The 12,271-nt window shown below is 52.3% G+C and overlaps 1 protein-coding gene across 3 annotated transcripts in view; it reads right to left on the bottom strand.

Moving 5' to 3' along the window:
* Nucleotides 1-1,066: 1,066 nt before the first annotated feature.
* Ttc21a (tetratricopeptide repeat domain 21A) overlaps nt 1,067-12,271 on the bottom strand; it is a 31,842-nt gene continuing 20,637 nt past the window's right edge. The window contains exons 17-29 of one of the 3 annotated variants that reach the window (XR_003948035.1): nt 12,149-12,259; nt 11,672-11,810; nt 11,422-11,528; nt 8,554-8,742; nt 7,206-7,316; nt 6,184-6,265; nt 4,650-4,800; nt 4,397-4,484; nt 4,038-4,230; nt 3,718-3,942; nt 3,181-3,301; nt 2,983-3,050; nt 1,067-2,900 (exon numbers count right to left, since the gene is read on the bottom strand). Coding sequence is in view for 2 of the 3 variants with exons in the window: in NM_028735.3 (NP_083011.2) it covers nt 2,823-2,900; nt 2,983-3,050; nt 3,181-3,301; nt 3,718-3,942; nt 4,038-4,230; nt 4,323-4,484; nt 4,650-4,800; nt 6,184-6,265; nt 7,206-7,316; nt 8,554-8,742; nt 11,422-11,528; nt 11,672-11,810; nt 12,149-12,259 (1,737 nt within the window). In the remaining variant the exon portion in view is untranslated. Of the gene's footprint in view, nt 2,901-2,982; nt 3,051-3,180; nt 3,302-3,717; nt 3,943-4,037; nt 4,231-4,322; nt 4,485-4,649; nt 4,801-6,183; nt 6,266-7,205; nt 7,317-8,553; nt 8,743-11,421; nt 11,529-11,671; nt 11,811-12,148; nt 12,260-12,271 lie in introns of all 3 variants that reach the window. The other 2 variants (XM_006512321.2, NM_028735.3) reach the window with 2 other exon arrangements.

Raw genomic sequence — 12,271 nt, 5'->3', positions numbered from 1 at the left:
TCCTCTCAAACTGGCTTGGTTCATGTGCCTTGAGTGCCTGGGTCATGATTCTGTTTTTATGTTTGTGACCTGCTTTTGACCTGCTTTTTCTGGATGTGACCTCATGGCAACACCAGTGACCACCAGGGGGCCGAGGACTTGGCGGGCTGCCTGTAGTTGGGCATGAGTACCTGTGACTGGATAAAGTGCCCTGCAACATCCTGTTGTCCTGTCCCCTCTCACTGGGGCTGGGAAACGCTTGGGCAGAGATCGAGCTGGGGGTGCAGCATCCTGTGTCTCTCTTCCAAAGGTTCTGAGAGGTTTCTCTGGTAATTTAGGGCACTTGGTGGGAGCTTCATCACCTCTACAGACTCCTCCACGGACTCAGGCCCTGATCAGACAGGCCTTCCCGGCTCCTATGTAGGGCCATAGGGCCGAGTCCTGGGCTGTCTTGTTTGTGGAGGTCAAGTGGAGACAGACAAAACGTGACCACGCAATCCCTTTACGGCAAAGCTCTCCCAGAACAGACCTAGCTCCTAAACCTGTTTGAACAAAAACAGTTGTGAAACAGATCATGAGAAAAGGAACCTGGTGTCCCTATAGGAAAGGGTAGGAACCTGGGGGAAGTGTTTTAGATCAGTGCATGTGACATCGACAGCAGTGTTACAGAAAGGACAGGTTGAGGCTGGAGTGCCAGCTGGGCACCCAAGCCCTAGGTTCTAGCCCCAGCCCAAGAAGAAAAACTTAGCCCTCCAGGTAACTCAACTTTGAAAACTCTTACCGGGTAGCTGAGGGTGCCCTTGATCCTCTTGCCTCTATCTTCCAAGTACTGGCATTATAGCAAGTTATCCCAGTACATACACACCACACCCACACACTCAACACACACACTGACACACACATACACACTTTTTGAGACAAGCTCTTATGCAGCCCAAGCTTGCTTGCTTTGCTGTGGAGGGCGATCCCCCTGCCTCCGCTCCGCAGCGAATGAGCACTTACATGCACCAGGATGGCTCCATGATAGCCACATCTACATTCTACCCACCCTGAGGCTTGTTTTGAGACTGCTTCCTTTCTTCATTAATTCAGTCATCATTACATTTTTATTTTGATTATACAGTGAGTTGACACATGCTACAATTCCTGTGTGGAGGTCAGAGGACGACTTTGCTGGAGTTGGTGCTCTCCTTCCACCGTGTGGGACCCAGGGATTTGAATTGGGTCATCAAGAGTTGGGACAGGAACCTTTACCTGCTGGGCTATCTCACCCCTCTCTTGTTTTGAGGCTGCATCTCGCTACACAGGCCTGGATGGTCCTGGAACTCACTGTGCAAGCCAGGCTGGCTTCAGGCTTGCAGCTGCCCTCGGGTCCCCCCTCACCCCCCAAGTGCTGGGACTGTAACTGTAGGATTGTACCATGCCTGCCTGTAGTTCTTTAAATAGAATATATCAGTAGCCTTAAAAGTGAGAGATCCTATTCAACAGTGCCTGAGAATTCCTAAATGTGTTGTGCTAGCTATTATATAAACACGGAGAAGCATAGGGTTGTTCAATTTAAGGGGTGAAAAGCATAGCTTGGGGGTACAAAATGGACCCCTCTTTTCTATCCTAGCACTATAAACAAACCATTTTCTAGACATTACCGGCAAAGCATGATACAACGATTTGGGAAATAGAGTCTTTTTTTTTCTTTTTTCTTTTTTGAGACATGGTCTCATGTACCCCAAGACAACCTCAGACACTAAGATGACCTGATGACTTTACTGCCTCTACCTCCAATGTGCTAGGGTTCCAGGTGTGCACCACCAAAGCCAGTTTAAGTGATGCTGTGGGTCAAACCCAGGGCTTCGTGCAAGCTAGGCACGTGCTCCACCGAGTCAACATGCCCTGCCCAGGTCTGGTCTAATTTCTTGCTGAACAGTGGGGCACTGAGATCCAGAAAGGGCAAGCACTTGGGAAGAGCACACAGTGAGACCTCGGGCTTCCAGATATCAGAGTTCCTTCCCCTGAGGCTGGGGTGACCCACAATTCCATCCCGAGAAGCAGAAACCCAGTTAAAAGGATCATTAGCCACCTGAACGTGGACCACTGTGTCTGCCCCCTTAGGCATTAAGTGGGAGCCTGGAAGGTGAGCAGGTTGGCCAATATCTTTTACAAAAGCCAAAGCGTGGTTGTGTATAGGGGGAGGATGGGGCTCGGTGGTAATCTGGCTTGTCCCAAACCGGTGTGGTCCAGCCTGGGGGAGATGGGTAGGAGCCAGAACGTGGGGACAGAGAAGCCCAATGAATGGGCCTTGAAAATCTGCTGCCCTCTTGCACAGGGCCTTAGCTCAGGGTCGTGCTGCAGCTGGTCCTGTCTGAGCCCACTGCTGGGCAGGCCTGGTGGGCATCATGGCGGGGAGGGGCAGCGCTTCTCTAGCTCTGAGATGCTGGGGACGAGACTGAGGTAGGGGCACACCTCAAGGTAACTCTAGGGTACTTTCCTAACCGTCACTGTGCTGGGGGTGGGGGGTGTCTCTGTTTCAGGTCTTCAAGGGTCTGGAACAAATGTGGGGGTCCATGAGAAAGACTCAGGGAGGGATTCCCCCCCCCACCCCCCACCCCCGCCCCCGGCACAGGCTAAGCCGCTATCTTCCTTCCCCTGGCAAGATTACTTCTCAGGCCATAGAAACATGAAGCTCCCACGCAAGGCGTGGATCCAAACAAAGCACAGACAACACTGAACGGGGAGAGTATGCGTTTCTCACTTGCCTCTCCACGGTTTTACTTCCTACTCCCCCCCTGAACCGTCGTCGTCTATAGACTGATGCTTCTCCCTGCCCAAGCCCCTTCCAGCCACAGCTAGGGCCTCAAGGACCCTTGGGCTTTCTCCAAAATCTCCTCCCTGATCTTGGGGTACTTGGGGTGCTCCGTCAGGACCTGGTACAGAGAAAGATCGGATGTGTGGGATCAGGCAAGGGGGCCCACCTCGGCACCCTCCCTGCCCGTGTTGGTGACTTACGCTGTGACAGACTTCAATGGCATCTACGAACTTCTTGTCTTTCAGGTAGTTGAAAGCCAGTTTGAAACCTGGTGGTGGGGGGGTGGGAGGATATGCTCTGGTGATTTGGAGCCCTCTGGCTCCCTGAACTGCCAGGATGCAGGACTTGGGTTCTAGGATCAGGGCAGTAGCCCCTGCGTACCTCGGCCTGTGCCTTACCAATGGCGGGGTTGGCCTGATGACTGTACTTCCAGGCCAGCTCGTAGTTGGTTGCTGCATCCTTGTATGACTGCTCTTTCTCCATGATGAAGCCCATGTACTCATAGGCCCGGCAGCAAGACTGCGGGGAAAGCCAGCTAGCACCTCTGCCCAAAGTAGCAGCCACCGTGGTCCTCAGGGTGGGGACCAGGATGGTGTTGAGCAGGAATAACCCAAAGTGTATGAGGGACCCCCAAAATCACTTCCAGCTTTTTGAAGGGTTAACTGTGCACCCACTCTTTACTCAAAAGCTGGCATAACCCCTTCAAATAAAGCCCCTCTGCCAACAGTTCCATCTCCCAGAAGCTAATCCTTGCATATGGCTCATAACCTCTATTATCTCTCTCCGGTATTCTGTTCTCTTCTCTTCCTGGCTATGCCTGACCCTCATAAGCTCGGCCCTCCCTTGGCCCGTGGATCCTGGTTCCGGGCCCTCTGGTTCGACCTCTCCCCACCCTGCTCACCCCTCCCTTATTCTCCCAGGCTAGTTAGCTTTGCCTTGTTATACTGCAGGCATCGGCGCAGTAGCTCCAAGGCCAGGTCGAACTTGCCGCCTTGGCAATAGATATCTGCCAACAGAAGCCAGCTCTTTTCCAGGTCTTCGGCCTCGTCGACCGTCCATGGGACTTTGGCCAGGCGCTTCAGCTGCGTTCGGGCCTTGGGGACTTGCTTCAGGAGTATGTAGGCCTGCGCCATGGCCAGCAGTGCAGGGATGCTGTCCTTCTGCCCACATCCACGAGAAGCAAACATTGGGGCACTTTGGCAGTCACCCCCCATCTTGACCCCTGCCCACTGGAACCCATCCCTAGCCCTCGCACCTCAGCCTGGGCCATCTCGATAAAGGCTCCCAGAGCCACCTCTACATTCGCCTTCTCCCTGGTGGCCAGCAGGCAGAGATTCTGCAGCAGCCGCAGCTGGGTCTGCCCGGATTCCGAGTGTGGGTAAAATTCCCGAAGTAGCTTCTCTGCAGTGCGCACCCCGTGCTGCTGAGACTCCTTTCTACTGGCAGAGCTGTGGGCACAGGACTCATGCTGATAGCCTGCTGGTGGGGCACTCACCTGGCCGCCGCCTAGAAGCTGAAGCCCCGCCCCTCGCCCTCTTACTTGCTGTCACCCACCAGGCTCTCAAAAGCCTCTCCACCGACAATCTCATTGTCAGGGTTCAGACAGATCTGTACCATGTAACAGGTGGCAAGCTGGCCCCAAGTGCTGTCCTTTCGGGCTTTGTTCAGAAACCTCAAGGCTTCATTGGGCTGTCCAATGTGCCTGCAGTGAGAGAAAGAAATGCCAAGAGCCGTGAGGGCATAGACACCAGGTCTGAGGGCTTCTGGTCCTGGAGGCTGCTCTGTCTCCCTTCTACTGAACAAAAGACACCAGCTACTTGCTAAGGGGTCCCACCGATGCCCCTCTGTCTCCTCGAGCCTAACTCACCAGAAGTAAATGCCTTGGCAGTAGTTAAACCCTGGCTCCAAAGGCACCCGGCTAGACACCTTCTTGGCCAGTTCAAAGAAAGCAGGGGCCTCTTCAAGCTTGCCGCTCCGTCGTAGCAGATCGACCAGTTTATTCAATACCAAAAAATTGTCTAAAATAGGAGAACAGAAATCATGCTGGGTGTGGTGGCCGATAACTGCATCGGGCTGGTGTGATGCGGCCTGAGCGGGGAAGGAGTGCTGGATTTTGAGGAGGCCCTAGGAGACACTACTTGTTTAGGCTGAGCACAGATGAGTCTGTATGCAAGCGTGAGTAAATTATATAGTGCTTGAAATAGCTACAGCAGGGTCTGGGGAGATGCTTCCGTCAGCAAAGTACTTGCCAGACAAACATGTGGACTTGAGTTCAAATTCCCAGTGCCCATCTAAAAAGCAAGGGGTGGACTATGAGTGTGGCCACGTGTCTCCTGAACCTCAGGCTTTGGAGGGCACAGATGGAGTAGTTTCTCAGGCTTGCTGGCTCTGGGCCAAGTTCAAGTTCCAAGTTCCACTAGAGATCTTTTTTTCTTTTTTTTTGAAGATTTATTTATTTCATGTATGGGAGTACATTGTCACTGTCTTCAGACACACCAGAAGAGGGCATCAGTTTCCCATTACTGATGGTTGTGAGCCACCATGTGTTTGCTGGGAATTGAACTCAGGGCCTCTGGAAGAGCAGTCAGTGCTCTTAACCGCTGAGCCATCTCTCTCCAGCCCCTTGGCTAGAGATCTTGTTCCAAGAGAACAAGGATGAAGGAGGTAGAGCAGGATCACCCAGTGTCACCCCCTGACCTCTAGGCTCTCTCTCTCTCTCTCTCCCCCTCTCTCTGTCTCACACACACACACACACACACACACACACACACACACACACAGAGTTACACTTACTTATCTTAGGTACTTACACTGTACCTGGCTCTGTGTTCTGCCTGTGACTTAGCTATAGGTAAATATTCTTTCTGTGCCCATTTGACAGATGAGGACAAAGAGAATGGAGGAGTGAAGTAGTTTTTCAAAGGTCACACAGACAAATGATATCAGGATTCAGACCCAGGTGCCCTAACCATGATTGCTGTGCCCGTGGTGACAACGGTGAACTGTCTGGCTCTGTAGCTTGGGCTTCAGGTTTGACCCTTGAAGCAGTTGTTTCATTCAGTAGCAAGTAGGGGCACAGCAACAATCAAGGGAGAACATCTAACTGTTTTTCAAGTGGGTGTGGCCATAGGGGGGAGACTGTTCAGTCCCAGTGGCTGCAGAGATATGGGGACAGACAGGCTGTCCTGACTCCAGTGCCAAGTGCCTGGGTCCAGGAACTGGCCCCTTGGACTCAGGAAGGGCTGCCACGTTCTGGGTTTTTATCAGTTTCCTGCCTCTCTGGGAACAATTGGAAAGAAAGGGGCTTCCTCTGACCAGCCAGGAAGGAGAGGAGAAGGCCCACCCTTCTCTGGGATAGCGGTGCTGGTTGGGTGGGGAAGCAGTCTGCTGGTCCTAGTTACCTGGAGCTTTCTCCAGCACTTGGTGGTAGAGATTGATGGCAGTTTCATAGTTTTGTCTTCTAAACATCAGGTCGGCCAGCATCTATCAGAAGACACACAAGCTGTGTATTCCTGAGAGCGGCATGCATGGGGGCTGGCAGAGAGGAAAGGCAGAAAAGACTCTCCCAGTAGGTAGCCTCCCTGGTCCAGAAAGCCTGTGGGATCCTGGACACCCAACCCGACAGGCAGCTGGAGCCTAGAAGACAACCTACGTGCTACAAAGGGCATGGTTGGAGAAGTGACCCAAGCCCTTGGAGGAGCCCAGAAGATCGTGAGTTGGATCCCAGACATTGGATGGTTGGAGATTGACTTTTGCTTTTGATTTTAACTGTGCCCTGATGTTTTTTCCTCTTGAAGTATTTTAGTGGAGACCATAGTTAAGAGACTTTGAATTTTAAAAGATATTGGACATTTTAAAGGGATTGAACTTTAACATACAAGACTGTGGGACTTTTAAAATTATCTAGATCTTGGTGATGAATAAGAAAGTAAAGGTTGAGGCTTAATAGTGATTTGTTTGTGTGTCAAGTTGACAAGGGGTCAATTGTACTGGCTTGTTTTGTGTGTCAACTTCACAGGCTGGAGTTATCTACCTCCACTGGCAAGGTAGAGATGCAGGACATTTTATGACTCTGCAAGGTGTGAGCCTAGGGTGGCCCTGGAGAAGGTGTGAGTAACAGATAAGTTAGAAGGCCTGACCAGGGAGGGCTATTTCACAGGCTTCCAGTCACCCGACCTTCACCTTCACCTCTTAGTGGGTGTGGTTTCCCCTGAAGTCCATTCAACCATGTCCCGCCCCCACAGCCTCGCGCAGAGGTTGCTGCTGCCCTCTGCTGGCCTGCCCGTCCCTCCCTATGAAGGGCAGAGCAAGAGGCTGGGGGCCGGGTCCCAAAGCCAGTGAGGCATTTGAGGGTCGGCAATTAGAAAGCAGCCTAAATCTGGTCCCAGGGCCCCGGGGAGGTGTGCCGCCTGGCATCTCCTACCACAGCGGCTCTCTCGTGGGTCTGCTCCATCTCTAAGAGGGGGGCACAGCGCTGTTCACACAGGTCCAGCTGACCCAGAAGCAGGTAGAGATGGGCCAGCTCCAGCACCACCTACGACAGACAAGACCAGACAGAGCAAGCAAGCAAGCCAGCGCCGCAGGCTCGCTCGGGAAAATCCTGCAACCACTTTTGACTCTGACTTCCCTCCCGGCCAGCCCGCCTGGCCTATCAGCTGGTTTCTAAAGCAGGCAGGCCCCTTGCCTCGGGCAGATGATGGCTCTTGCCCTCCCGTCCCACCAAATTTCCCTGCCATTCGGTCGGTTTTAGTAGCGGAATGAGATGAGGCCTGGCCAACCCACTAATCTTATCCTTCGGGCCTCTGCGCCTTCCTCTAGGCATTCCTCTGTGCCCCGGACACCAGGATAGATGGCAGGCTTGCGTTAGAGTCTCCCACACGCGTCTGTCTCACTTTCCTCTTGCCTGAGGGCAATCTGTAGGCAAGACTCATGACCTGCCCTAGCCCTAGCCCTACTGATGATACCAAGGCCTAGAACAGTCCCTGCTATGAGCGGTCTGTCAAAGGGTGAACAGTTGCCAGCTTTTTTTTTTTCTTCACACAATACACGTAGGTATATTTTTGAGATTTCATTTATCTCAGGCTGGCCTCCAACTCATTGTGTAGTCAAGGATGACCCCCTGCCTCCACCTCCCAAGTGCAGAGAAGGAAGGTTTGATGTGGTGTTGGGGACTGAACCCAGGACTTTGTGCACACTAAGCAATCACTCTTCCACTGCTGGGCTCTTTCTTCGGTGTGAACTTAGCGTGAACTGGTTCCTCATCTGGAGCCACACCCCTCCCACAACTCTCAGCTGGCTTGGAAACTCAGCTTGGGCTCCATTCCCATGCAGCCTGGCAGTCACAGCTCTTACCATCCCCCCTCACCCCAAGTGGCGGGAACCTGCGAAGGCCAGGAGATCCTGGCTTTCAGAGGCATCTTCCCCATTCTTGCCTCTATAGGTGGCCCAAGGATGGTCCTCCTAGCCTTCCTCTAAGAACTGTGGTAGCTGAGGACCCAGAGTCAATGGGAGCTGCTTCCAACCCTGGAGGCCTCCCTCCCCCTTTACACCTGCAGCTTCTCAGAGAAGAAAAACCTCACTCAGCAAGGACACCCCCAAACTCCTGACCCTGCCTCCAACTTCCAAAGGCTGAGGTGACAGATGTGTACCATCTTACTTGGTTTGTAAGCTACTGGGGTCTGAACCCAGGGCTTTGTGAATGTTAGGCAAGGTCTTTATCAAATCGAGCCACATTCGCCAGCCCTCAGGGTGTCACTCTGAGGGCCACACACCTTACTGTCTGTGGGCGAGTAGGCGAGGGCGTCCTTATAGGATTTCAGGGCGCTGTCGTAATCTTTCTCCGCCAGGTGATGTTCCCCAATCTGGATGCAGATGGAGGCTGCCAGCTGATTCTGGAAGGGGATCATTTCTGATTGCTCCAAAGGAACCCGCTTCAGTATCCGGGACTGGAGGTCCAAGGCCTTGGGGAACAGAAGAGGCTGGGTTCAGGAATGCCAGAGCACAGGCATTTCCAGTGTTCCAGGGCTGGCAGGGTCAGAAAGGGTGCCTTGAGGAGCTCAGGGCCATGCCCTCATCATGCATGAGATAGACTGGCTCTGCCCCTGGGGGCGGAGCAGAAGCACCTTGAGGCTGTGTCTAACTTGCCTTGCTGTCTTGCAGGTTAGAGCAACACACGAGAGGTGCACAAAGCAAGCTGGGTTTTTTTTTGTTGTTGTTATTGGTTTTATTTTATTTTATTATTTTTATTTTTTTAGTAACTGGTGATGTTTTACTCTTGAGACAGGGTCTCTTTCTGCAGCCCTGGCTGATGTGGAACTTGTTATGTAGACAGGGCTGGCCTCAAATTCACAGAGATCTGCCTGCTTCTGCTGCCTCTCTGCATCACCACACCCAGCTCAGGCTCCGTTTTTGTTGTTTTGAGACAGGCTGGCCTGGAACCCCTTATATAATCAAGGAGGACTTTGAACCTCTGACCCTGTGCCACATGCCTGTTTGATGTGGTACTGGAGACAGAATCAAGGGCCGTGTGCATGCTGGCAACTTAACCCATGTCCGTGAGCTGTGCTTTGATGGGTACATTTGCTCTGTGCCGCTCTCCTTTCTAGAATTTGAGGCACTTCTCACACATGTAACACACGAGTGGGTGAGGGGAGGAGCAAGAAAGACAGGCAGGTTTCAGAAGGTGCAGAAGGTGGATACAGACTAGCGCTGGGCTCCTCGGTGACAGGGAGACGAGTGGGGACTGGGGGTAAATAAGAGAAGTCACCTCAAGTGGTGGCATTGGTGGTGTCTCCCTCTAGAACCACACAGAGCATCCTGGGAACAAGTGGGAGCCTGCACTTGTGGGTGGAGAGGCAAGGCAGGAATGGCCAAGGGTGCTTGGATCAGGGATGGCTCGGTGTGGTACAGGCAGACATCAGATCTCAGCTTCCCCTCCCTGACTTATGGTAAACCCATTATGAGGTGGATACACATAAAGGACGCCCTGGTCCTAGCGTGCTGGCTGGCACACTCCTTTCACCTAGCACTTGGGGGGCAGACACAGGAAGATCTTTGAGTTCCAGCTCAGCGTGGTCTACTTCAGTGGTTCTCAACCTTCCTCATGCTGCAGCCCTTCAATACAGTTCCTCAGGTTGTGGTAATTTTGCTACTGCTGTGAATTATAATGTAAATATTGGTGTTGTCCAATGTTCTTAAGGTGACCCCTGTGAAAGAGTCATTCAACTCCCAAAGGGGTCGACACCCAAAGGCTGAAAACTGTTGGTCAAAATTCTTGGGCTGGAGACATGGCTCAGCAGTTAAGAGCACACGATGCTCTTGGAGAACATCTGAGTTCAGTTCTTAGCACCCACATAGGGCAGCTTACAACCACCTATAACTCCAGTTCCAAGGGATCTAATGCCCTGCTCTGGTCTCCACAGGAGTACACACACATATAGAAGGTAAAAATGCATACAGATAAAACGAAAAATGCATTGGGTATACCTAGCCCACTGGGCATCATAGCTCAGCAACAGTTACACTGTAGAGCATCAGGTGAGCCTGAGGGTGAGAGGTGAGCCAGAGGGTGAGCGGCCAATTGGAAGCTGATGCTCACTGCTGCTGCTAGCATGTGAGGCAACACCATAGACCTCCATCCCAGGAAAAGTAAAAATCCAGAACTCAAAGTACAGTTCCTATTGAGTGCACACTGCTTCCACACTATTAAAAGTTCTAGAACTCTGAGTTAAGTCACCGTAAGCCCTAGACACCTGTACTTGGCTTTGGGCTTTCGTCTTCTTGCCTTTGACCTGGGATACTGCCATCCAGAAGAACCACATTAAGGCTAGCCTGGGCTACATAGTAGTGAACTCAAGACCAGTCTGGTAAACACACTAAGACCCTGTCTCAAAAAACCTAGCTAGATGAGGGCTGGATAGATGACTCAAGTGGTTAACAGCACTGGCTGTTTTTCCAAGGGCCGTGAGTTCGATTCCCAGCATCCACATGGCAGCTTACAATGTAATGGGGTCTGATGTCCTCTTCTGGTGTGCAGATGGACATGCAGACAAAACACCCATACACATTAGATAAATATTAGAAAAAAATGGCTAGAACCAGGCATGGTTATTCACGTTTTAAACCCAACACAGTCTACATATGAATCCTAGGCCAGCATAGCCTACATAGCGAGTTCTAGGCTAGCTGGGGCTACATAGCAAGTCCTAAACCAGCTAGAGTTACATAGTGAGATCTTCTTTCACTAAAACAGGGTGTGGTGGAAAAAAAAACAAAAAAAAAAAAAACAAAGAAATCCCAGCATGCAAGAGAGAAGCAGGAATGAAGTTCAAAGTGATCTTCAGCTAGGTAGTGAGTATCCTAGGCTAGCCTGGGGCAGGAGAAAGGAAGGCGGGAGGAGAGAGGGGCCAACAAAGCTAGCGGACCTTTCAATGCAGACAGCCGCTGCGGCTGTAACACCTCAGATCATATCATCCTCTGTAAAGACATCTTACTTCTGGCTCTTCTCGCCCAGCCCAGCCCAGTATTCTCAGATTCGCCATCACTGATGGGCAAAGGTGTAGACTGAGGGAGCAGAGGCGAAGGGCCTGTAGTCCCGCCCCTTCCAGAGCCATCAGGAAATAAAGACCTTGGCCAGTTACCAGATTCAGGGTTTCCATCACCTCTTCCTTCTTGTGGCTCTTGTAAACCTTTGCCAACAAAAGCAAGCACTTGACCTCATTTATCATGGATGGGATGTCCTTGACCCCTAGAAGGAAACGCCAGTCAGTGTAGTCTGGCCCATGGGCTGATGGGGAGGGCTGGGTTTAGGTCCCCAGCTAATGTGGGACGGCCCGGGGGGTGGGGTGGGGGTGGGGACAGAGCTAGGAACGAGTTCCGATGCCACCTCACCTGAGTCTCGCTCCAAGGCCTGCTTCAGCACCTTCTCTGCCTTGTGGTATTTCTTCAGCTTGAGGAGGAGCTCGGCCAGCTCGCAGCACAGGAAGTCCTGCCCGCTGATCTTCTGGGCAGCCTCGTAGTAATTAATGGCCTTTTGTGCAAACAGGACATATGGGCATCAGTTTGGCTTCTGCATGGGGGTGGCTAATGCCATGTCCCTTGAGCAGCCACTTCATTAGACTGTCCCTCAGCACACAGATGTCCAAGATGAATGCCCCCGTGCCCCCCCCCCGCTCCCCACTTCTCCCCTCATTGGGCTCAGGCCTCAGTGGAGCAGGCTGCAGTGTAGGCTGGCTGAGATCACCACTGGTCCCATCCTCAACAGGTAGCCGGAGTGGAAACACTACTCTGACCCTTCCCATCTAGAGCCCTGACATATGGGCTTTCTTCCCTTCCCTGCATGGCTGGCCCTCCCCAGGGCAACCTCACCTTGGCGTACTGGTGGGTCTTCACGTAGGCCTGTCCGATCCTGCTGACCAAGGAGGCATCGTGAGGGTTCTTTCTATAGGCCTCGTCATACACCTCCAGGGCCTTCTCAGGCTGGTGGGGAAA

This window comes from Mus musculus, chromosome 9, assembly GCF_000001635.26.
Source record: "Mus musculus strain C57BL/6J chromosome 9, GRCm38.p6 C57BL/6J".
NCBI lineage: Eukaryota > Metazoa > Chordata > Mammalia > Rodentia > Muridae > Mus > Mus musculus.
The sequence above is the reverse complement of the archived record's forward strand: the minus strand, read 5'-3'. Positions and strand labels throughout refer to the sequence as shown.